A 23,304-nucleotide genomic window follows, 5' to 3' on the forward strand; every position below is an offset into this window, starting at 1 on the left:
TAAAGCAATCAATTTTTGGTCCAAGAAATCCTCCTCCTCCTGTTCCTGGACTAGACTTGGGTCAAAGCAATAACTCCAAGGACAATAATAAATAACATGTTTTCTCCTCCGATTCCGCAACATGTCTGGTTGACGAACGGCCACTCAGAAACGAACTGAAAAGCATGAAATGAAAAGCACAAACTGAAAAGCGCTAAATGAAAAGTGCAAAATCAAAAGCACAAAATCAAGACTCAGAAAACTTCTACTAACACGAAATTAGCAGAAGGAGCCCAAAGGGTGGCTTTAAAGAGCTAAAAAGAATACATAGTACGTCACTACGTTCATGTTGGTTGGCCGACAATTCCTTGCCATTTGTATGCAAGACAAAATCCAGGCACACGCCTTTGGACAAAAGTCTGAGGTTTTGTCTGCGGAAAATCTGATTGTGTGTACGAGGCTTTAGACTGGGATGCCATTAAAGTTCATGTGAGTGTAAAGGCAGGTGTCCCAATACTTTTGACTATATATATATATATATATATATATATATATATATATATATATATATATATATATATATATATATATATATACATGTATATATATGTATATATGTATATATATATATATATATATATATATATATACAGTATAACAGCCCTCAAAATTTTCACTCACCTGCTTCCTGCTTGCATTTGGTGAGTGGAAATAAGCTGAGGGAGAATGTGGAGCAGGGGAGGACTAGGCCGGGGGGCTGGGAGGCAATTTCCCCCTGGGCCGCTCTGATGCCCTGTAAAAAAGGGTGCACCATTTCTATCAGATGTGATCAGCCTGGAAACAGTCAGGAGGAGAGCTGTCCAGATCACACAGAGAGAGAATCTCCTGCTGTGACACAGTTTAGATCTGAAATGCCGCTGCTGTAAAAAAAGTCCCACCTCCTTGACCAGCTCCTATGATAAACAGCTCACTGGTCCTATGCCGGGAAATAGGAGCCAGTCAAGGAGGCAGGACATTATTTGAAGTGGCTGGTGTTTCAGATCAAAGCTATGTCAGCTGTGCCACAGATCCTCGCTTTGTGTGATCCAGCCGGCTCTCCTTCCGATTCCTCCCTGCGATCCCCATGCAGTGATAGGCTGCATTGATGGGCACTGATGAGGCTGCACTCATGGGCACTGATAGGCTGCACTCATGGGCACTGATTGGCTGCATTGATAGGCGCTGATAAGCACTCATGTGGCGGGACTGATGAGACTGCACTAATGGGCACTGATAAGGCTGCACTGATGGGCACTGAGGAGGCTGCACTGATGGGCACTGACAAGCTGGATTGACAGGCACTGATAAGACTGCACTGATAGGCTGCATTGATGGGCACTGATAAGGCTGCACTGATGGCCACTGATTAGGCTGCACTGATGGCCACTGATAAGGTGGCACTGATAAGCTGCACTGATAAGGCAGCACTGATATGCTGCACTGATGCACACTGATATGCACACTGATATGCTGCACTGATGGGCACTAATAGGCTGCACCGATGGGCACTGATGAGGCTGCACTGATGGCAACTGATGAGACAGCACTGATGGCCACTGATGAGGCAGCACTGATGGCCACTGATGAGGCAGCACTGATGGCCACTGATGGGCACTGATGAGGCTGCACTGATAAGACAGCACTAATATACTGCACTGATGGGCACTGATGAATCTGCACTGATGGGCACTGATGAGGCTCATATGCCTTATGTTAATATTGTTAAAGAAGTTGTTGGCGCTATATAAGTACCTGTAATAAATAAATTAAATATACAACAAGAAGTGATTATAAAGTGGTTAGAAATGATTCTGCAAATTAACCAAGAAAGGAAGAGATGCCCCAGGGGCTATGACCCAAAGTCAGAAGAAAGTGGAGTGAGTAGTGACTCGGTTAAATTGATGATAGGCAACTCCTATCCTCATATTGATTAGTGGTTCCAAATTAATAATAACTACTGCAGTAGGGAACAGACACAAAAGATACGCCCAGCATCTTTCCAAATAACTGTTCTGCTTTATTATGATGCAATTGAAGGTTTTTATGCACATGATTACGTAGGTACCACATTAATATTACACTTCTATGTTTATGGTAACAAGGGGCATTACATAGGCAGGCTAATTCTAATCAGGACTCGAAAGAATGTAAACATGTACTGAAAACATTATTAGTGCTGTGTGCACAGTGAGGGCAGTGTGCAATACATACAAAATAGAATACAATTATATACAGAACTTACAAATTTCCATTACAGTCTCCCCTCTTTTGATCAATATTTTGATCACTAACCATACCTGCTATCACCTTTAACCTGGAACCTCCACATGCTTAGGTGGAGGTAGTCCTGGCCAAAGAGGCAAAAAAACTCCATTGTGGAGAAAATAATAGCTGAGCAACTTTTTCATTACCAAATGACTTTTCATTGTGAAAAACAAATGATTGATAAGACATAGTACTGGCTGTACACTCCTGTGGTCAGAATGGCCTTCTAGCTTAATTGTGAGCATGCTGACTTATCAGCATATGTAAACACAGACAATTCTACATAAAATGTAGTACATTTTGTTACCAATTGTACGTTTTGTACATTTATGGTAACAAGGGGCGCTACATAGGCAGGCTAATTCTAATCAGGACTCGAAAGAATGTAAATATGTACTGAAAACATTATTAGTGCGGTGTGCACAGTGAGGGCAGTGTGCAATACATACAAAAAAGAATACAATTATATACAGAACTTACAAATTTCCATTACAGTAGCAAGGAGCCCAGAACTGGGAACCATCTAATTATAACCATATGAAAAACATATAGATATGGTTGTCCCATTGCCTACCAAAAATAAAAAGAATAAAAAAAAACATAAAGATAAAGTATGTATTAAAGTGTTTGTAAACCCACTTTGAAATAAAAAAAAACTAACACTTGCAAGACAAAGGCATAATGAGCTAGTATGCATATGTAATACTCATCTGAGATCGCAGCCCTCGCTGCGGTGCCCGTACACAGCACCAGCCGGCGACATCACTCCCGGGGGTTACTTCCGGGTATCGCAGCTCCGGCGCTGTGATTGGTCAGAGCCGCGATGATGTCACTCCTGCAAATGCGCGCGGGAGCCACCTGTAATGGCACTCTCACTGAAGCAAATGCCACTTACGTGCCATTGCTTCAGTTTGCTTCAGTGCGCATGTGCCGATGACGTTGGCACATGCAAATACAGGGGATATCTCTGTTCATGTTTAGGAGATATCCGGGGTAGCTACAGGTAAGCCTTAATATAATCTTACCTGTAGCAAAAAGTGGCCCGTAAGAGTTTACAACCACTATAAGGCCCATAGGTAACCAACATACTGTATCTAAGGGTTAATTAGATGAAATCCATCCCCAAATCAGTTAAGTACCAGTTAAATCTACACATATACTGTACACGAAGGCAAAAGTATTGCAAGTGGATGGGTTAAATGGAAAGCAATTCTGCTAGAAATGCTCCCCCCAGACCATACTGCAAAAAGTAATGATATAGTAAGATCTAATTACTCCAAACTAAGCCAGATCAGAAAGTCTCAAAGATGGAGAATTACCTTTGGTCCATTAAACATATGTCTCCCTGCTCCAACATATGCTGACCAGCAAGCACACAAAAGAGAGAACTCTGTCTTCATGTATATATCTGTATCCAGATGGTCCCTTCAGTCTAGTTCCATACCCCACGCCCACCATCACCAGCGTATGGGGGAAGGGGTGGGTATGCCAAAAGGCATGTGTGGCCCCCAAAGTTGCCACGCATATCCAGTGAAGACAGGAAAGCACACCTGCCAATCCTTTGGAATACCACAGCCACCAGAGTGGGTGATAGCATGAAATTATATATTTATATGATTTGAAGCTGCGTAAACACAATCAGATTTTCCAACGGGGAATGCTCGATGCAAGCTTGTTGTCGGAAAGTCTGACCGTGTGTATGCTCCATCAAACATTTGCTGTCGGAAATTCCACCCACAAATGTTTGAGAGCAGGTTCTAAAATTTTTCGCCAACAAAACTTTGTTGCCAGAAAGTCCGATCGTGTGTACACAAGTTCTCGCACCAAAGTCCATGCATGCTTGGAATCAAGTATGAGCCGGAAGCGCTCGGTCTTGTAAAACTAGCGTTCGTAATGGAGATAGCACATTCGTCACGCTGCAAATTTTTAAATCTTTCAATGCAGCGCATTCTCTTCCTCTTTAGAATGCTAGAATAATAAAGTTGCTTTGCTGCTGATATTCACACAGAGTTTTCACAAACGGATTTTTTATTATTTTTCGTGATCTCCTGAATAATTTTTTTTTTTTGTTGTTTTTTTTTCTCAAGATCTCAAGAATATATTTTTTTTTTCTAGTGATCTCCTTTTTTTCTCAAGATCTCCAGAATATATTTTTTTCTAGTGATCTCCTTTTGATCTCCCTAACATTTTTTGTGGTTTTGTGTGTCAAGTTACCACAACACCATTATTATCTTGTATTTTTTAACCTCAAAGAGATACAGCTATGTTGGTGACCCTTGTGAATTTGACATTGTATTTTTGAAATGTACCCGCCTACTCACAAGCAAATTGTCCTTTTTGAAGTAAAACACATAGCCAAGTATTTGTCGAAACAAAAATGAGAAATTTATTAGGGGCCTTAACTAAATAAAGAGGAAGGCAACGCTAAAAAAACAGTTGGAATTGGTGAAGCCTTTGTACCCCAGGACAAACATCAATTATTTGACAGGAAAAATTGGTAACCTGAGCAGTCCATTTAAAAGGGAGCACAATCCGGTCCAGGACTCCGAGAGATCAGGAGCAGCAGCAGATGACATATATGTCCCGAGGCTGTGGTCTTACAACAGCCTGCGTCTTTTGCCAGACCACACAAAACCCAGGCCATCACTCTTCCAGGCTCCTGTGGTGGGTTGGATGGCTGTGGTGGTGCTGCTGGAGGTGGTGGAGGAATATTGTCCAACTCACACACATGGCTTTTAGTTGTGAGTTGGCCCCGCATCCCATTGTTTAGGGCCTGAAGTATTATCTTCTCACAACTGAGGCATTGGCTCTCCTCCATTCATTCCAGTTTATTGGCTGTCAGACAGCCATACGACTCGGGGCCACCAGGGGTCATTGTTAGTACCACAGTAGCCTGGCAAATTAAAGTAGTCGCTCACTCCTCAGGTTCCTCGCCTTCCTGGTCCTTTTGGTTGGAAGGTGGAGGGGAGGAACCTGGGATTCAGTCAGACTACTTTCTACAGCCTCCTCCTGGCTGAGACTGGGGACATAAATGTCATCTGCTGCTGCTCCTGATCTCATGGAATCCTGTACCTTCTTGCGCTCCCTATTATATGTGCTCCTCAGGCCACCAATTTTGGCCTTCAAATAGGTAATGTCTGCCACGGGAGTCACTGGCTTCACCAATTCCAGCAGTTTCTCCAGCGCTGCCTTCCTCTTTAGCTTGTTGGAGTAGTCACTGTTTTTGACTTGCCAGGGACATGGCAGCTCCCTGTATCTGTCTATGAAGTTTGGCAGGAAGTCTGGGTAAATTTATACATTTTCTCTGCAAGACACAACACAAGATAAACCCTAATGTCAGGCTAAACTCTCCTAATCTTGTCCCAATATAGGCCTCAATCTATAAGCAGTAAGGCAACTAACCACTGACGCCACAAGTGAAAATTATACTTTTGTTTGCACGATCAATGCTTACACTACTCCGTCTTCCGATCACAGATCATATGTACGACACATGCGTGTTATGCTTTATATACACTGCGCATGCGTGAAACTCCGCCCCAACCTTCTTTCTAGTATATTCCCCGCCCCTTCTCTTTTGGTGCAGTGGGAGAGCACATGGCGGAGACAGAGCAGGTGCATGCAGAGAGCAACAATGAGGAGAGAAGCCCGGAGCAAGGCAGTTCCCAATCCAGGAGGAGATATAAGGCCTCAAATATGTCCTTTGTAGAGATGGTGGAGATGGTGGACATCTTGAAGAGGGCAGACTATGATGGGAAGTATGGTCCTTACCCAAACCCAAATGTGAGAAAGGCCAATATCATGACTAAAGTTGTGAGAAGTTTGCACAGGAATGTTGGGGTATGACGATCCAAGGAGCAATTTAGAAAACTCTGGTCAGACCTGAAATTGAGGGAGCATGATCAGTACTGTTGTACAGTTTAAAATAGCAAGTTTGAGGTTTGTGGGCACAGTAATCATTCGTATTAAACATTGTTCATTCGCCCACTAATACAACGTTTTTGGCAGATGCAGGTTAACTACATTTGTTCATGCCTATTTGTATGAAAAGAAGTTTAGTACATTTTTGTCTAGATGTGTTTGTAACTATAATGAAATGCAAACTTGATTCAGTGTAAGGAGAGGGCACTCAGCAGCTGTTTACACATCTGGACACAGGAGCACTAGTGTGGGACACCAGAACACCCTTTTTATGGTGTCCCACGCAGGTGCTCCAGTGGATACTAGGGGTCTCTCCATGTGTGAAACATTAATAAAACAAGTAAGTATTCCAGCGTTGGAAAGGGAAAACATCATGTCTTCAGCTTGGAACTCGGCCAAAACAGACAATTGGACAACACTTCCAAGCAATGTTTCATATTACTATTTCTTGCTTCAAATATCTGTGTGCTAAGTATACCTTTTTGTATTCACGTGAGAAAAGAATCGGGACATCTGAGGACACCATGAACCCCACTCTCCTGAAGAAAGGGAACTCCCCACACACCATGAAGATGTGGATTCCAAGGTTCAGGAAGTGGGCGAAATAGTGACCACAACAGGTCAGTGTCTGAGACCACAACTTCTGGTAATAGATGTATGCCTGCATATTTATAAAACATGGTGTGTTATTTTTTTTTTAGGTGATGTGGATGTTGTGGAAGAAGAAACTCACTTCAACAGTACAAGTACACAAATTCTGATAAGCGAAATAATGGTGTGCAATCGTGAATTAGAGAAGGTCAAGGAAAACATCAATGATGTTTTAGCCAAAATCTAACGAAAAAAAAATTTGTTATTAATAAATGTTGTCGTTATTTTTTAAGTTTTTCTATAAATTTTAAAGTAATTTGAAAACCAAATTTTGAAGATCAACATGTGCTATCAGCCATCATGGGATATCAATGTATGCGTTTTGTGGGTGTAACCCCTTCCTCACAACTAAAATAGATGAGAGGAAGGGGTTGCACCACCAAAACACATCTATTGATCCCCCACAATGGGATCTAGCACATGTTGACACACTGTGTGTTTTGTGGCTTTAGAAAAATAGATGTAGGGAAAGACACATATTTTAGGCATGGGATCATGATGGAAATCCACATTTTTGAGTCCCAATTTGTGTGCATCTTCAAAATTTGGCTTTTCCAGGGGTGACATCACCCCATCTGATGAAGGCAAAATCAACATGGTTTTGACATACTAATGTCTCATATTGCCTTCACTTTATCAAAGTTGAACTTTGTTTAGCCACAAAAAAGGCTATATACTGTCACACATACATGTTATACACTAAAGATGTTGGTTTGTTAAAAAAACATTTTATAATGCACATGTGAATGTGCTTGGAGTAAAATGTTTTATACTCAACAGTGTGTGGTTTCTTCTTTCAAAGCTCAATACCAGTTTTTGGAGTAAGTTGGTGTAGTTACAGTGACAAGGGGGGTTATTTACTAAAGGCAAATCCACTTTGCATTGCAAGTGCACTTTCAAAAGGCCATTTTAGGGACTCCAAGCAGTTAATCCATGGAGTTGAAAAGGATGATTATGTTTATCATTAATGCATTACATACATTAACAACAAAAACATTGTGTATGTGTAGCACACCCATAGCACAACATAATAGTTAGTTGAAGAAGAAGAGATTGTCACCTCATGTATCAAATAAGTTACGCTTGCACTATTGAAGAAAATGCCCAAAAAAAAAGCCATTGGTGAACCTAGGAGACAGATAAAAGAAACACAAGCAGTAAATCAAATGAAATATGAGTTCAGTTTTTAACAACAAATTTATTTCCATAGTTTTTAAACAATATCTGGCATATCAATTGCCCCCCTACCCGCGAAGTACTCCACATAGCTTTGCCGTACTTCCCAGGCACTGCCATCAGGTTTGGTTCCATTGAGCAGGCCTCGGTCGCAACTGAGGCCAGATAGTTGGCTGCATTTTTTCTTTAAAAATTATTCTACCTTATTGATTGCAGTAAGGAATAGGCAGAAGCGGCTGGCCATTATGCCAAAGATATTTTCAACCAATCTTCTGGCTCTGGCCAGCCGGTAATTAAAAACCCTCTGGTCCGGGGGGAGGGAATGGACACATAATATGGTCCCCCATCCCAAAGGCTTCATCTGCCACAAAGACAAATGGGAGGTCCGCCATGTTGTCTTCTGTAGGTGGCAAGCCCAAGCTGCCATTCTGGAGCCATCTGTAAAACTCTGTCTGGATGAAGACTCCACCATCTGACATCCAGCCATTCTTCCCACGTCCACATAGAGGAATTCATAAGTTGCCAACACCACCGCCAACAACATGATACTACTATACCCCTTATAGTTATAATAGTACGACCCCGAGTTGGGGGTGGGATGATGTGGACGTGTTTCCCATCTATTGCCCTACTGCAGTTGGGAAAGTCCCACTGCTGGGCAAATTGGGAGGCCACAGTCTGCCATTCCTGTGGATTGGAATGAAACTGTGGAGTAAAAAAAAAAATAGTACTTTTGCGCATAACATTGCAAGCAGATTAGACACAAACATTCTTGGCCAACATAAGTAGAACATTTATTGAAATGAGTATTTATAGACAAAAGTATAAGGTCCACTTATCAGATTCCTCACCCCCTCTGATGGCCCATTGTAAAAATTTTATGGCGGGGGGATGTTTTGGACAGGTAACCCTCTACACTTCATTGAGAGCTGAATGCATAAATAATGTGTATTACTTTGACCAGCCCCTCCTTACTTACACTATTAGGGGTGGGTGGCGCTACCTTTAACAGGTTACCTTAAATGATGTTAAATGTGAGTTCCAAAAATCTAAAATACTCTTAACTGCAAGACCTCATTCACTCAAAAATATATAGGAGAATGGGTGTGAGTGTGCACCTCCTAAGTAGTGGACCTTGCTAACATGCCAGTCATATATCATGCATATCATGCATAAGAGTGTATTTAAACGTGTAGTTTACCAACACAAAATGACAACTTAATAGTAAATAATAACATAAATAATGACATTAACTCAATTCAATAAGCACCACAGTCTGTGACATGGAAGGGAATCAGTCCAATAGGAATACCCCCTATTTTTTAAAAACCAGTGCGTGATCCACTTTCCAATTGGCATTAATCAGCATATACAGCTGGTATTATCCCATGCCTAAACCCTAAATTGTTCCACAAGTGTGTCCTAAATTACATAGGTGAAAAATATAAACCGGCCAAAAATTATATATATCATAAGTAGTCCCAGCTGGGGCATACAGTACAGTGTGCACCCTAGAAAATAGTGAAAAAATTATAAAAAAGTTTTTTAGTGTGTCAAAATCCAGCGTAAGCAAAAAACAAAGAGCAAAAACGTCTGTGATAAGTGACTTTCGTGAAGGCAGCCGTTCAGATCCAGTGACTTGCGGTGCTCCCCCTCAAGGATCCCCACTCACCAGCTCCCTGCACCCCTGCAGGGGTAGTAGGCATGTAAAACCAGGCAACGATATGGCGTTTTGGGTCCTCAGGTGCTCCCGCTCCAGCTGTGAAGTATCCGTCAGTATGTCCACTTAGTCAAATTTCCTTCTTTGCCAAAATTCCAGCAAGGAAATGTGGGCAAGCCACATTTCCTTGCTGGAATTTTGACAAAGAAGGAAATTTGACTAAGTGGACATACTGACGGATACTTCACAGCTGGAGCGGGAGCACCTGAGTAGACATCCCGGGTATGATAAAGTTTGATACCCAAAATCATAAATTATAATATAATAAATAACTATAAATAATTTTAAAAAATAATAATATAATAATAATAAAATGAATTTCCCCACGATTCACTATCGCTCAATTCTGCAAGTATTCTAATTTACTATCGCTGTTTTCTAGCTGGTCTACAACCACTTTTGACATAAAGGGACACTTTTTTGGTTGCCATGGACAATCTCAAGTTTCCATGCAGAAAGAACAGTTTATATAATATAAAAATGCATGCAGGGCATTGGACAAACCACTAAGGACAAAAGGAAGGTGAAATGATTTCATACAGTAATGTAATCTGTAATATTACAGTGTACTGTATGTGTTATGAATTTTCTATTTTTTTAATTTGCCGCCAGGCTCCGCCCCGTGCATTGTGACGCTCGCAGGGAACAGAGCCCAGCACACAGGACATCGGGGCAGAGGACAGAGCCCGCAGACACAGCGGGGGGACAACGAAGGATCCTGGGACAAGGTAAGTACACTGCACCAGGATCCTGCAATGCAATCCAGAGTGTGGCTCAGGGTTACCGCTAATGATACTGAAATTTAACCCCGAGCCACACTCAAGAAAACTGCCAGGGACGTTAATATCCTGGAGACTTCTCCCCGTCACCAAGTACTGCAAGGTGGGGACGAGCCTCTGCTCAGGAGTGATGGCTTGCTGTATGCAGGTGTCCTGCTTCGTAATATAAGGGGACAGCAAAGCCAACAGATGGTGAAAAATGGGGTCCTTCATCCAGAGATAATTGCTGAAATCATCAGGATTATTCTCCTGGATCTCCCACAGCAAAGGCATTTGAGAGAATTGGTCACGCTGGAGCAATCAATTCTTGGTCCATGAACTCCTCCTCCCCCTGTTCATGGACTGGACTTGGATCAAAGCAAGAACTCCAACACCAAGCCCAACAATGGCACAAGCTCTCTGACGAGAACGTAACCGTGACATGGCTAGAAAATGGTCGGCTGGTCAGAACGAACTAACAGAACGCACTGAAAATCAGAAAGGACCTGAGAAGAACAAGCTGAAATTCAGAAATGGGCCGACAAGAACGCACTGAAAAACAGAAGTGAACTATAAATAGAATGCACTGAAAGACAGGAATGAACTGACAACATGCACTGAAGAACAGATAACAAACCCACAAGCACAAACTGAAAAGCAGAAATGAACTGAAAAGCACAAGGCTGAAAAGCGCAAATCGTCTCTCACCAAACTTCCACTAACACGAGATAAACACGAGATTAGCAGAAGGAGCCAAAAGGGTGGCGGACTGACTATTGAACTTCCTTTTATAGTCCAGTCATACATGTTGTACGTCACCGCGTTCTCACATTCGGAATTTTGGGCCAATATTTGTGTGACCGTGTGTATGCAAGACAAGTTTGAGCCAACATCCTTTGGAAAAAAATCCACGGTTTTGTTGTCAGAAAATCTGATCGTGTGTACGTGGCATAAGACTTTTTGTGGTGGGATATGTTCATACATTTATTTACTCAACAAGAAATGCTGGGATGTTTATATCGTCCAAAGCATTCAGTCTAGTGGTTTAGGATGGTTGCTGCTTTTTAGGAAAACCCCTTTCAAATGCCTACCCCATCCCAATGTTGAAGGCAATGCCTCACACTCACTGCCCTTCTTGTTATCAAAATATCAGTATACATGCCTTGTATTCCAGCCTTTCCTTTTTGATGAATGCACATTTACTGCTTACCATAAATACAGCAACTAGGACTAGAAAGTGTGCAGCTGGTAAATGTTCTTTATAAACACACAGTTTCATGCCCTTATGCTTGATGATGTTTTTCAGTAGTAGTTCATTGCATTGTACAAAATAGCTTAGGTGTGAATAAAGCTTAAGAGGATGAAAACAAAACGTTTCTGTTTGTTTTTTCATCTGAAGTTAATGTAAAACTTACATTATCACAAGACAGAATATTGTACTTGCAGAGGATATATTTTGATAAAGGACATAGTCCTAACTCTTGCCTAAACGTGATAACAAGTATGAACATTGTGCTTGTAGAGATATTATTACAGGACAACTGATGCCATTTGCTTAGTGTCATTTTCATATCTTGAGCTTTACTTTATCACCTCAAAACAGACTGAGTCTTATTTAGTGAATGGTGTTCAATAAAAATAAGTTAAGACATGTATACAGGGAATTGTAAACATTAAAGTAGAATTAATTTAAAGAACTACATATTAAGTAAATATTTGCATTTTTGTCATTAAACTTGCTAAACAGTTATCGTGTAGTGATAACATCTTGCAACATATTGTTATTCAAGCTGGAAAATATATTGCTATTAAAATAAATGCATGCTATTAACTAAGATTTTAAACATTTTTGTAAAGCAAGAGCTGTATATACTCGGCAAAGACAAATGCCTTCTAAAACTGGAATTTTCTAATTCATTTTGGATATTTTAAAAGGAAGTTAAATCAATACTGCAGTAACAAACTGAACAGGTAGACAAATCCTGTCTTATATGAAATATAAAGCACTGCTAGATTTAGTTTCACAAGTTAGGTCCATGGAGATCTGTCATATTCTTGCTATATTTCTATATTTAGCACACTTTTACTCATCCAGAAATGTGTAGACCTACCACTTGACAATGGTAATTAAACAGCTGCAGCTGCTCTAGTGAAGATAGCTTACAGTAAAGGTTTGCTGTTGCAACAGTGTTACACTTCATAAATACATATTATTTGTTCTACATTTAATAAAATTCAGTCTTGGATTTCTAAATTCAGTCAAATGACAAACAAAGCTACCAATAACTTTTTTTGCAGCATAGATGTACTTTGTAATTCAGATCCCATGAGAGACTGAGCAAAGGTTGTTTCTCACCTAGGTTAACTTTGCTAAATTAATTTTCACCAAAGTTAAAGCTCTGAAATGAATGTTCATCAGTATGGAAAACCCTCCACAAAATTTCTAATTTACATAAAACAGACTTATGGTTTCAAAAAGTAAATGCAAAAAAAAAGAAAATACATTTTGACTAACATAACTGGTTTATGACATCTGTTTTCCAGAGACATATTATCTGGGAAGGTGCAGACAAAAATAAATGGTGAATCTAAAACTATTGGTAAAAGGTCCTACAGATAAACATGATCACTGAGATTTTTCTCCTTTCTTACAATATTGTGTGGGGTATTGCTAAGCCTCTTAATGAGGACAAGAATGCCAAGGGCAATGTAAGGTAGGCAGGAGTGATTTTCTATCTGGAACTAAATGATTCCTACTACAAAACATTCTGAATAATATTTCCTAACTTGTATATGGACTAATGAGAGATGCATTTCAAGGACCTACTTACAACTTTTTGAGGAGAAATTCAACAGATAATAAAAATTCAACCATTAATTACATTTATATGTCTAAGCCATCAAATTCAATTCTTGCTTATTTATTTTATTGTCTTATTTTGATAAATATACAGACTATACAGCCAGAAGATATTGTTATGATATTATAACTAGAGCTGCACTGTAGAAAAAAAATTGTGTGTATATATATATATATATATATATATATATATATGCTTGTTCACTGTATACTTTTGACATGTCTTTTTATATCTTGATAATCATCTATAGTTTGTATTATGTACCCAGTGATTTCTTGCAAGGAACCCATTTATTTTCAGCTTGACTAGATAACAGCCACAGGCATCCTAAAGGCAAGCAATGACATATCAGGACAGATTTAACCGTATTTACTACACTGATACCTAAAACGAAATAAGTATTTACTGTTATATACAATTAAAAATTGTAATATCCTATGTAATGCCAATCCATATTTATACTACTACTCCTAATTTGTGGCAACTTCACCCAGAATATACTCACTCACTAAACATATTAGTGTTAACAGTTTCACTCATCAGTTAAAGGCATTTTTATCATGGAAATCTATTCACTCTGCACAAAAGAAGCAAGTTCAACAAATCGCTTTTGCAAATACCTATGTTAAGTTAAAAGTCACCTATACATAGAAGAATATTACATTTATGTCTGAACAGACTTTTTTATATAACTAATCATAAATTGTACTGAGTGTGTTTTACTGATGTACCGCTCCTTCAGCATTCCCCTTCTTTTATGTTTTCATAAGGTTCATGAGTTTCAGGCAGTTAAAATAGTACTTCTGCATTGAAATTCAACATTATTAATATTATCTTATATTTTTAACTCCATGGTGGTATAATGTTAAAAGGTGCCATCATCCCAAACAATAATGTATCTAGAATTCATCATTGTATCATTTATCAATATGAAACCAAAATCAAGAACATGGGGACATGATCTCAAACTAACTGGAGGAAAGATCAAAACTAATTTTACAAAGTATTATTTTACTGAAAGGGTAGTCGATGCATGGAATAAACTTTCAGCAGAGGTAGTGAGACAGCCAACAGTAAATGGCTTCAAACATGCTTGGAACAAACACAGATCTATACTATAAAAACAAACAAATAATAAAAAAAAAACAATAAAAGAACCCCAAAATAACAACCAAAAAAATGAGCAGACTCGATGGACTACTCTGTCTTTTTTCTGCCATCACTTTTCTATGTTTCTATGCTTCTAACCTTCTTTTTATGGGATTATACAGGCACAGACTGAGAGAGTTTTATAAAAAAAAGTAGAAAAACTTTTATTGATACAAGAAATGTTTCAAAGAATACATACAGTGGGGACGGAAAGTATTCAGATCCCTTTAAATTTTTCACTCTTTGATAAAATGCAGCTATTTACTAAAATCATTTAAGTTCAGTTCATTTTTTTCCTCATTAATGTACACACAGCACCCCATTTTGACAGAAAAACACAGAATTGTTGACATTTTTGCAGATTTTTTAAAAAAGAAAAACTGAAATATCACATGGTCCTAAGTATTCAGACCCTTTGCTCAGTAATAGAAGCACCCTTTTGATCAAATACAGCCATGAGTCTTTTTGGGAAAGACGCAACACGTTTTTCACACCTGGATTTGGGATTCTCTGCCATTCCTCCTTGCAGATTCTCTCCAGTTCTGTTAGGTTGGATGATAAACGTTGGTGGACAGCCATTTTTAGGTCTCTCCAGGGATGCTCAATTGGATTTAAGTCAGGGCTCTGGCTGGGCCATTCAAGAACAGTCACAGAGTTGTTGTGAAGCCACTCCTTCATTATTTTAGCTGTGTGCTTAGGGTCATTGTCTTGTTGGAAGGTAGACCTTCGGCCCAGTCTGAGGTCCTGAACACTCTATAGAAGGTTTTCACCCAGGATATCCCTATACTTGGCCGAATTCATCTTTCCCTCAATCGCAACCAGTCATCCTCTCCGTGCAACTGAAAAACACCCCCACAGCATGATGCTGCCACCACCACGCATCACTGTTGGGACTGTAGTGGACAGATGATGAGCAGTGCCTGGTTTTCTCCACAAATACCACTAAGAATTAAGGCCAAAAAGTTCTATCTTGGTCTCATCAGAACAGAGGATCTTATTTCTAACCATCTTTCTAACCATCTTGGAGTCCTTCAGGTCTTTTTTTAGCAAACTCCATGCGGGCTTTCATGTGCCTTGTACTGAGGAGAGGCTCCCATCGGGCCACTCTGCCATAAAGCCCCGACGGGTGGAGGGCTGCAGTGATGGTTGACTTTCTACAACTTTCTCCCATCTCCCGATTGCATCTCTGGAGCTCAGCCTCAGTGATCTTTGGGTTCTTCTTTACCTCTCCCACCAAGGCTCTTCTCCCCCGATCGCTCAGTTTGGCCGGAGGGCCAGCTCTAGGAAGGGTTCTGGTCATCCCAAACGTCTTCCATTTAAGTATTATGGAGGCCTCTGTGCTCTTAGGAACCTTAAGTGCAGCAGAATTTTTTTTTGTAACCTTGGCCAGATCTGTGCCTTGCCACTATTCTGTCTCTGAGCTCTTCAGGCAGTTCCTTTGACCTCATGATTCTCATTTGCTCTGATATGCACTGTGAGCTGTAAGGTCTTATATAGACAGGTGTGTGGCTTTCCTAATCAAGTCCAATCAGTATAATCGAACACAGTTGGACTCAAATGAAGGTGTAGAACCATCTCAAGGATGATCAGAAGAAATGGACAGCACCTGAGTTAAATATATGAGTGTCACAGCGAAGGGTCTGAATACTTAGGACCAAGTGATATTTCAGTTTTTCTTTTTTAATAAATCTGCAAAAATGCCAACAATTCTGTGTTTTTCTGTCAATATGGGGTGCTGTCTGTACATTAATGAAGAAAAAAATGAACTTGAAAGATTTTAGCAAATGGCTGCAATATAACAAAGAGGGAAAAATGTAAGGGGGTCTGAATACTTTCCGTCCCCACTGTATATATAGTAAACTGCTTCACATATACCAATGAAACATTTCACAATGTATAACATAGATGGGGGCCCAATAGACAAAGAAAAGATGAAGGGGCACCCAGTTCACAGCTTAATGATAGCAGATTACTAACAAAAGGAAGTGCTGAGCTCTGGTGCACTACAACTTTATGTTTGTAAATTGTTCCTTTTTTGATTTATTTAAACTTTTTATTAAAAAAAATCCCCCTGCTTAAGAGGAATTTTTATTTTTCATTTTGTATTCAAAGGGGTACCTCATTCTGTCTGTTATAAATATATGTAGATTTTTTTTCTAATGCTGTAATCCTAAGAAAACACACTTTGTATAATGTTTAAATCATTTAGTATGTATACATCCTTTGTTCTGGCAGTAAAAACAAGCTAGCCCAACAAATTAATGAGTAATATGTATGTAAACTTTAGACAAATATGTTGTCAGCATATAGCTATAAGCAGAAATGCATCATCACTCTTCATCTGAACTCCCACATATCTCATTATTAGTAAGGAGATGAATATTTGATTTGACAAAAGTGGCAATGCCAGTTGACAAAGACAAGTGTATTGAGACAAGAATGAAGTCTGTTCTTGTGTAAGTACAGTGCAATAAAAATATATAAATAACTAGCATCTCAATACTTACAGTGGTAAACTTGTGTTCATATTTGCTGAAAAAAATGCCTCGAGGTAAAATGTAAAGCTAAAGCTTTTTATTCATATTTGCTAAAAAAAATGTCTTGAGGTAAAATGTAAAGCTAATACATTTTTTGTATAATATTTATTAGCATAAAAGATCTGTTTTATAGAAGTATAAATACATTAGTGTATTAGTTTATTTGAGCAACAATATAACAGAAAAATGTCGGCATAATCTTTGCTGAGGTTTTTAAAGACATTCTTTGCTCATAAGCCATGCATTGGTTAAGACACACATAACCAATTTTGATACAAATGTATGTTAAAAGAAATGCATATAAACTAGTACCATATTATATCTATGGCTAGTTTAATTGGCATACTAATCTTATACTTGCTTGATGTATTTATGCTATAAAATAAACAAAATAAAGTGGAAAACTGTTTATTCCTAAAGCAGAGGTATACCTACCTCCACTCCAGCACTGTGGTGTTGTGGAGCTCCCTCACTTCTTATTCAGGGTTTGAGTTTTCAGCTATTTTGGTTGGTCAGGCCGAGATGATGTAACTCCTATTCAAGTGTTAGTTGTTCCTTCTCATCTTGGTAGATGCTGAACTCTGCAGCTCTTTGTACAGTGCAGACAGGCAGGTTAGAAACAAATGCAAAAAAGAAATTTCTCTTCTTCAATAAAAAAATGCCCCTTTTTAACTAAAGTGACACTTTAAGCTAAGGTTAAACATTAAGCAAGATTATGGGGAAATTTACTAAAACTGGTTCACACAGAATCTGGTAGCTTGTTCAATTAAGCTCTGACAATAAAACCTAAACGCTAATGGGTTATTATGAATATCTGCACCAGATTCTGTGTGCACCAGTTTTAGTAAATCTCTCCCATTGCCTAGGCACATGAAAGAGCTGTATATAATATATTATTGTTACAACTGTTGTTTTATTTATTTTTTCTCCATTTAGAAACATTTTGTACAGTCTTGATGGAACATCATCTAAGTTCTCAGTACTCCAAGAAGCACAAGAGTATTGCAAGATTACAAAGTCAAATGAAACACTTCTAACAACATTGCAAGAGGTGTTGAACTGCATTAGCTCTGCTCAGTTATATCTCAAAGAGAGCCTTTACCTGTTTGAGACGGAATAAGTTGGAAAAGACTGACAAATCCCCTCAGTCAGTTGCCACTAAAATATTGTGACACTATGATTCCATAAATGTCTAATTTAAAATAAATGGTAACTGTCATTTTTTAATTCTCTATGCAGTAGCAAACAATATATCCCACACAGTTCTTTTGTTTTTTTTATACATCACTGCATATAGCTGGTTGTCATTTCATACCGTGTGATGAAAAAGTGTCCAGATTTCATTAAAACTCAGGCTTGTTCTCCTTCCCTGATGACCTGAGAAACAATTGTGTAGGTGTTATAGTTTTAAAGTCAGCCTTGCAGTCTGAAATGATTTTTCTATTGGTGTCTGTTGTAAGTCATGCTTTTGATGAGATCAGATAAAGCAAGGGAAATATAAAAATAATCTAGTTACTCAAAATTAACTCATGATCCACTTGCTGGATCTAATTCTGTGTTGTAATGCATATTAATGAACTTAGACACAACATATATAGGTAATTTCATTTTTTAAGGCAGTAGAAATTCATACTTTCACAGAACTTTCAAAAATCTTGTTCCTTCTTTTTCCCCTCACACAAGATTGAGTGTTTAAACGTAACACATTATTCTTATTTACAAACTTTGACTTTATATAGTGAACATACAATTTTAAAAGTAAACATTCACTTTCCTATGTCAACAGGCTCCATTCCCCAAGTAAATCAACCCCAGGGTATTTCTTCTCTTGTCTTTATGTCCATCTTAGGTTCCAAGGCTGCATTGCATTGCATTTGCTCTTGATCTGTCCAAGAAAATTACTGTTACATACATTTTTAGGCCAAAGTTCTTCTGCTGTCTTTCCAGACAGATATGTGCGTTGGGATATTTGTAATAGAATCCACCCTTAAAGGAGTTGTGAAATTTGGTTATCTGTTTTTTTATTAAAGTAGTACTAAAGCCTCAACATCTTTACTACAGATAAGCCCCCCTTGCCCTATTAATCACTTGCAAATGGCAAAATAAAGGTTTTCCAGAATGCACACTAAACATATTTTTTCCCTGTGAATGGCACAGTCTCTAGCTCCCACCTTGCAGCTTCCCTGAACTTCTAGTCAGGGAACATGCACTATTAATCTAAAAAAGAGTCTCCTGATTTCCACCTTGTGACTATTGATCTCATCGTTTTTAGCATCGGCACCATGAAGTCATATCTATTCCCCCTGGCTTCCAGTGTATGACCAGCACAGACAGCATCGGCAGGTATTCTGTGAGTGCACACATTAGAGTGGCTCCAGCAGTGCTCCATAAGACTCTGTCACCCAAGGAGCTGCCCTTACAATGGAAGTCCAGGCCAACAATGGATGTGCCTGGTGAAATAAGGAAAAATGCAGAGGCTGTAGAAAAAGCATAACACAATGTAAATGCTGCCATCGGATTCTTTTTTAAAAAAAATAGAGATAAATAACACTTTAATTTGTTTCCAGTGTGTACCACAACATGCACTTAGCAAACAGATTTATATCACAAATATTACTAGGCATAGCTCATTTTCAATCTAATGCAAATAGCTCTCATGCACTTTTCTGACATAATTTCCCAGACAGATTTCAATTTTGTAATTGTCTTATGTAATTGCAATATTAAAAGAAAAAATAATACATTAATCAATAGTTTTTTTCATATTTTAATTAGTATAATTAGTTAGGTATGAAAATTATTCATAAAGTGTTTGTGAATTTAACCAATGTATGCTGTAATTGAATTTGCCCTATGCATCCATGGCCTCCAGTTATGAGAGGGTTAAACATCTCAGATAAAACAAACTACATCACACATTAAAGTGTATGTAAAGCCAAATTTAGACTCAAAGTTTAATGACTGTGTCAGGTCATTTTTTGCTGCCTTTGTCCAACTTGGGGGACATAACACAAAATAAAGGGAAATCTCTCCAAAGTAAATGGAATTCATATCTTTGACAGTTGTCACCAGAACAAGTGCTTCCATTGGAGGACTTTCTCTCACCTTTTTCTCTGGTAACAACTCTAAAATTTTGAATGCACTTCACTTTCTGTCTAGATGACAATTGTTTCCAGGACAATTAGAGTGGTGAATCTCACCAGCAAGGACACAGACCGCAATAAAAGCTGGGCAAAGGGTCAAACTCTTTTCTACTCCATCAGAAAAAGTTGAATTTACACAACACTGTAAAAACAAAAAAACAATTAAAAAAGAATAGGATTTTTTTATTATTTTACTGGGGAAGCTAATAATATTGTAGCCCTGCACATTGATTTAAAGGACCATTTTACTTTAAATGGACACAATCGTTAATCTCATGAAAGCTTGTCAATATTACAATGTTAAATGAAATGTAATTTTAAATATTTTAAAATCTACAACTTTTATTTAGATAATACCCTGTGACCCTGCCACAAACTTCCTTACTCAAGCACTTTCTGTCAAAGGGTGACAGTTCTCCATCCCTGTTTCCCAATTGTACTCCTGTGTTTTCATGCTACCCTACAAAAAACTCTATGCAATACAACAAGCTATGCACCATAGCCTGCATTTTTTGACCGGACCATAAAATGTGGGCTGCGGTGTACATACTGAGTGGAGTATACAGAGAGTGCATAGCAATATTCATTCTCCAGTATGAGTGGACCTCCCAATGTAATTTAGTTAGAATTTAAGTCTACTTTACATCCACTGTAGAGGAAAGGTTCTTCCATTGCTTTAACAGAGGTTCTTCCTTCAGATATGAAGATTTGTAGTCTTTAGTTAGTTAGTATTTAAAACAAATTACAAGTTTATGTTGAATTACTGTAAAAGGAAAGTCATAATCTTCTGAGTTCAAATATTATGTTTTACTGGAAAGTACCATAAAACTTAATCAGATTTCATTCATCATTTTTTATTCATTTTTTAATTAGTAATAATTAGTGTGGTGTATATTTTTGTTTGTACAAATGAACAGTTATATGTTACAAATCTATTTATTAAACTTTGTTTACAATTTAGTTTTACATCAGTGTAAAAGCTTTGCAACCAAATTAGATTTTAGTTAGGTGTAATCAGTAACTTTGCGAAATCTGTAAAAGAAAAATTCTAACCTGTCACAATATGCATTTTCAAAATAGGCTGTTCAGGTTATTATTAAAAAGCAGTCCTTGAGCTTACATCAATAAACTTTCCTAGCTAGGAGAGGGATCTGGAAGAATGATGTCATCAGTCTACTGCCGGCAGAGGGAAGAATTTTCTCAGTGCTTTCTTATGATCACTCAGACTGAAAAATTGTAACTTAGTAGCAATTCACAGGGGGAGAGGCAGAAACATTGACATTTCTGTGTGAGACCACATTTGAAAACACAACATGTGCATGTGGTAGTTGCAGTCATATTAGTGCATTTGCAAAAAGAACAATTTAGTACTGTCCATGGTACTTTATTTATTTGCACTAACATCCACATTTTCATGGCAAGCTTTTGGGGTGTGTTCCCTTCTTCAAGGTCCAAGCAGTACTAATCTGAGTACTTTAGTACTAAGCAGACTTGGAAGAAGGGGACAAACCCTGAAAGCTTGTCCTGAAAACTTGGATATTATGGCAAAGAAAAAAAAGTATTACAGACAGTATGCAATATTTCTTCTTACAACATATGCAAGAACTGTCTGGTACTAGGATTTACATGATGATATTCTCTATGAGCCAGAATTTTAGTGCAGGAAGTAAAAGCTAACCCTGGATTGTTCCTCAACAATGATGGAACCATTCTGCTCTTAAGGAAAGCAGATAAATTAATTGGGGTTCATTTACTATAGGAATAAAGCATTAGTGAATCAGGTAAAGCTTTCTTCATGTTATTTATGCAATCACAGTCAAGCAAAAATCCTGTAAAGTAAATGTTAGTAAATAAAGTGCAACTGTGTTCACTTTGACTCGCCAGTCATCTGTGAGTGAAATACAAAAAACTGTATTTGTACACAGTGTATGCAGCCTCTAGGGTTTATTTGGGTTAATTTACTTTGTACTTATTTTTGATCTTTATATTGCTATAAAAAACGATGTCTGACATACATGTAAACATGTTATGTATTTTCTAGTTATGTATTTTGCAGTCTGCTTGGCACTAATTTGTGTAGTAAAGCCTAATAAATCCTCTTTTTCTTGCCTCTCCTGGGTTTTACCTGGATGCAATACTAGACTTCACTTGCTGGTTAAAACTGTGCAGTGTCACAACTGTGGCATACAGTAGATTCAATACCTGAATAGATACAATGAAAAAATCCATCCTTCAGCTACAAAACAAGGGGGCTGTGGAAGTCTATGTTCCCACCTGATTACTACATACCAAGGTCATTTCCAAATTGGATATCCCCTCTATCTAAATATAGTAAATCTTAAAAATCTATTCCTACTTTAACCCATGATCAATAACATTGACTGGAGCAGTTGAGACTATAGACTACAGATAGATTTGTGTGGCTACTTTGCCCTTGAACCATGACCAATGAAACTAGCACAATCCAAGATGAATTTATTCAGATTAGTTTTCTCTGATTTTTCCTTATGTTCTTTTTAACATCATGTCAATCAGTTCAAAGCACAGAATTTAAAAATAAAAGGGATTTGAAATAAATATTTCTAGAATCCTTTCTTTTCTTTTAATTATTGTTTATTAAATGAATTTGAAAACTATCCATATAAATATTAATTAGGTGTATGTTTACAGTGATGGAGAGCAGAATGTTTTATTTTAAAGTTTTACCAAGTTTCTGTGTTCAAACCAAGTTTAGAAGGATTTAGCAATGTGTTTTAAAAGATAACATTACATTCTTTATTTATGTTTTTATACCTAATAAGATTCTTTACACTAATTATTTTCACAGCACTGGCAAGATATCAAATTATTTACACATATAGAACTTAGCAAACAGGATCAAAACACATATGTAGACTTCTGCTAGCTTATAAATTGGAAGGTAATTGTTTGTTGCCAAATATTTTCATGCACAGTTATAAAAGATGATGATGTGTTTGTTGTCCATTAATGCACATTTGCTTTTTTAAATGCCTGTTTTTCACAGGATTTAAAGTGGTTGTAAACCTCTGACATAAAAAAATGAACAAAGCATATCCCTCTATAGTGTGTACTTGTTTCAATCCA

At 38.0% G+C, this 23,304-nt stretch overlaps 1 protein-coding gene across 2 annotated transcripts in view; it reads left to right on the forward strand.

The window, feature by feature from the left end:
* Positions 1 to 22,776, forward strand: part of NAALADL2 (N-acetylated alpha-linked acidic dipeptidase like 2) — a 2,111,880-nt gene extending 2,089,104 nt beyond the window's left edge. For both annotated transcript variants that reach the window (XM_073626241.1, XM_073626242.1), the window contains one exon: positions 17,993 to 22,776. In XM_073626241.1, coding sequence (XP_073482342.1) covers positions 17,993 to 18,176 — 184 coding nt within the window. In that variant the 3' untranslated portion in view covers positions 18,177 to 22,776. The remainder of the gene's footprint in view (positions 1 to 17,992) is intronic.
* Positions 22,777 to 23,304: the final 528 nt, after the last annotated feature.

This window comes from Aquarana catesbeiana, linkage group LG04, assembly GCF_042186555.1.
Source record: "Aquarana catesbeiana isolate 2022-GZ linkage group LG04, ASM4218655v1, whole genome shotgun sequence".
NCBI lineage: Eukaryota > Metazoa > Chordata > Amphibia > Anura > Ranidae > Aquarana > Aquarana catesbeiana.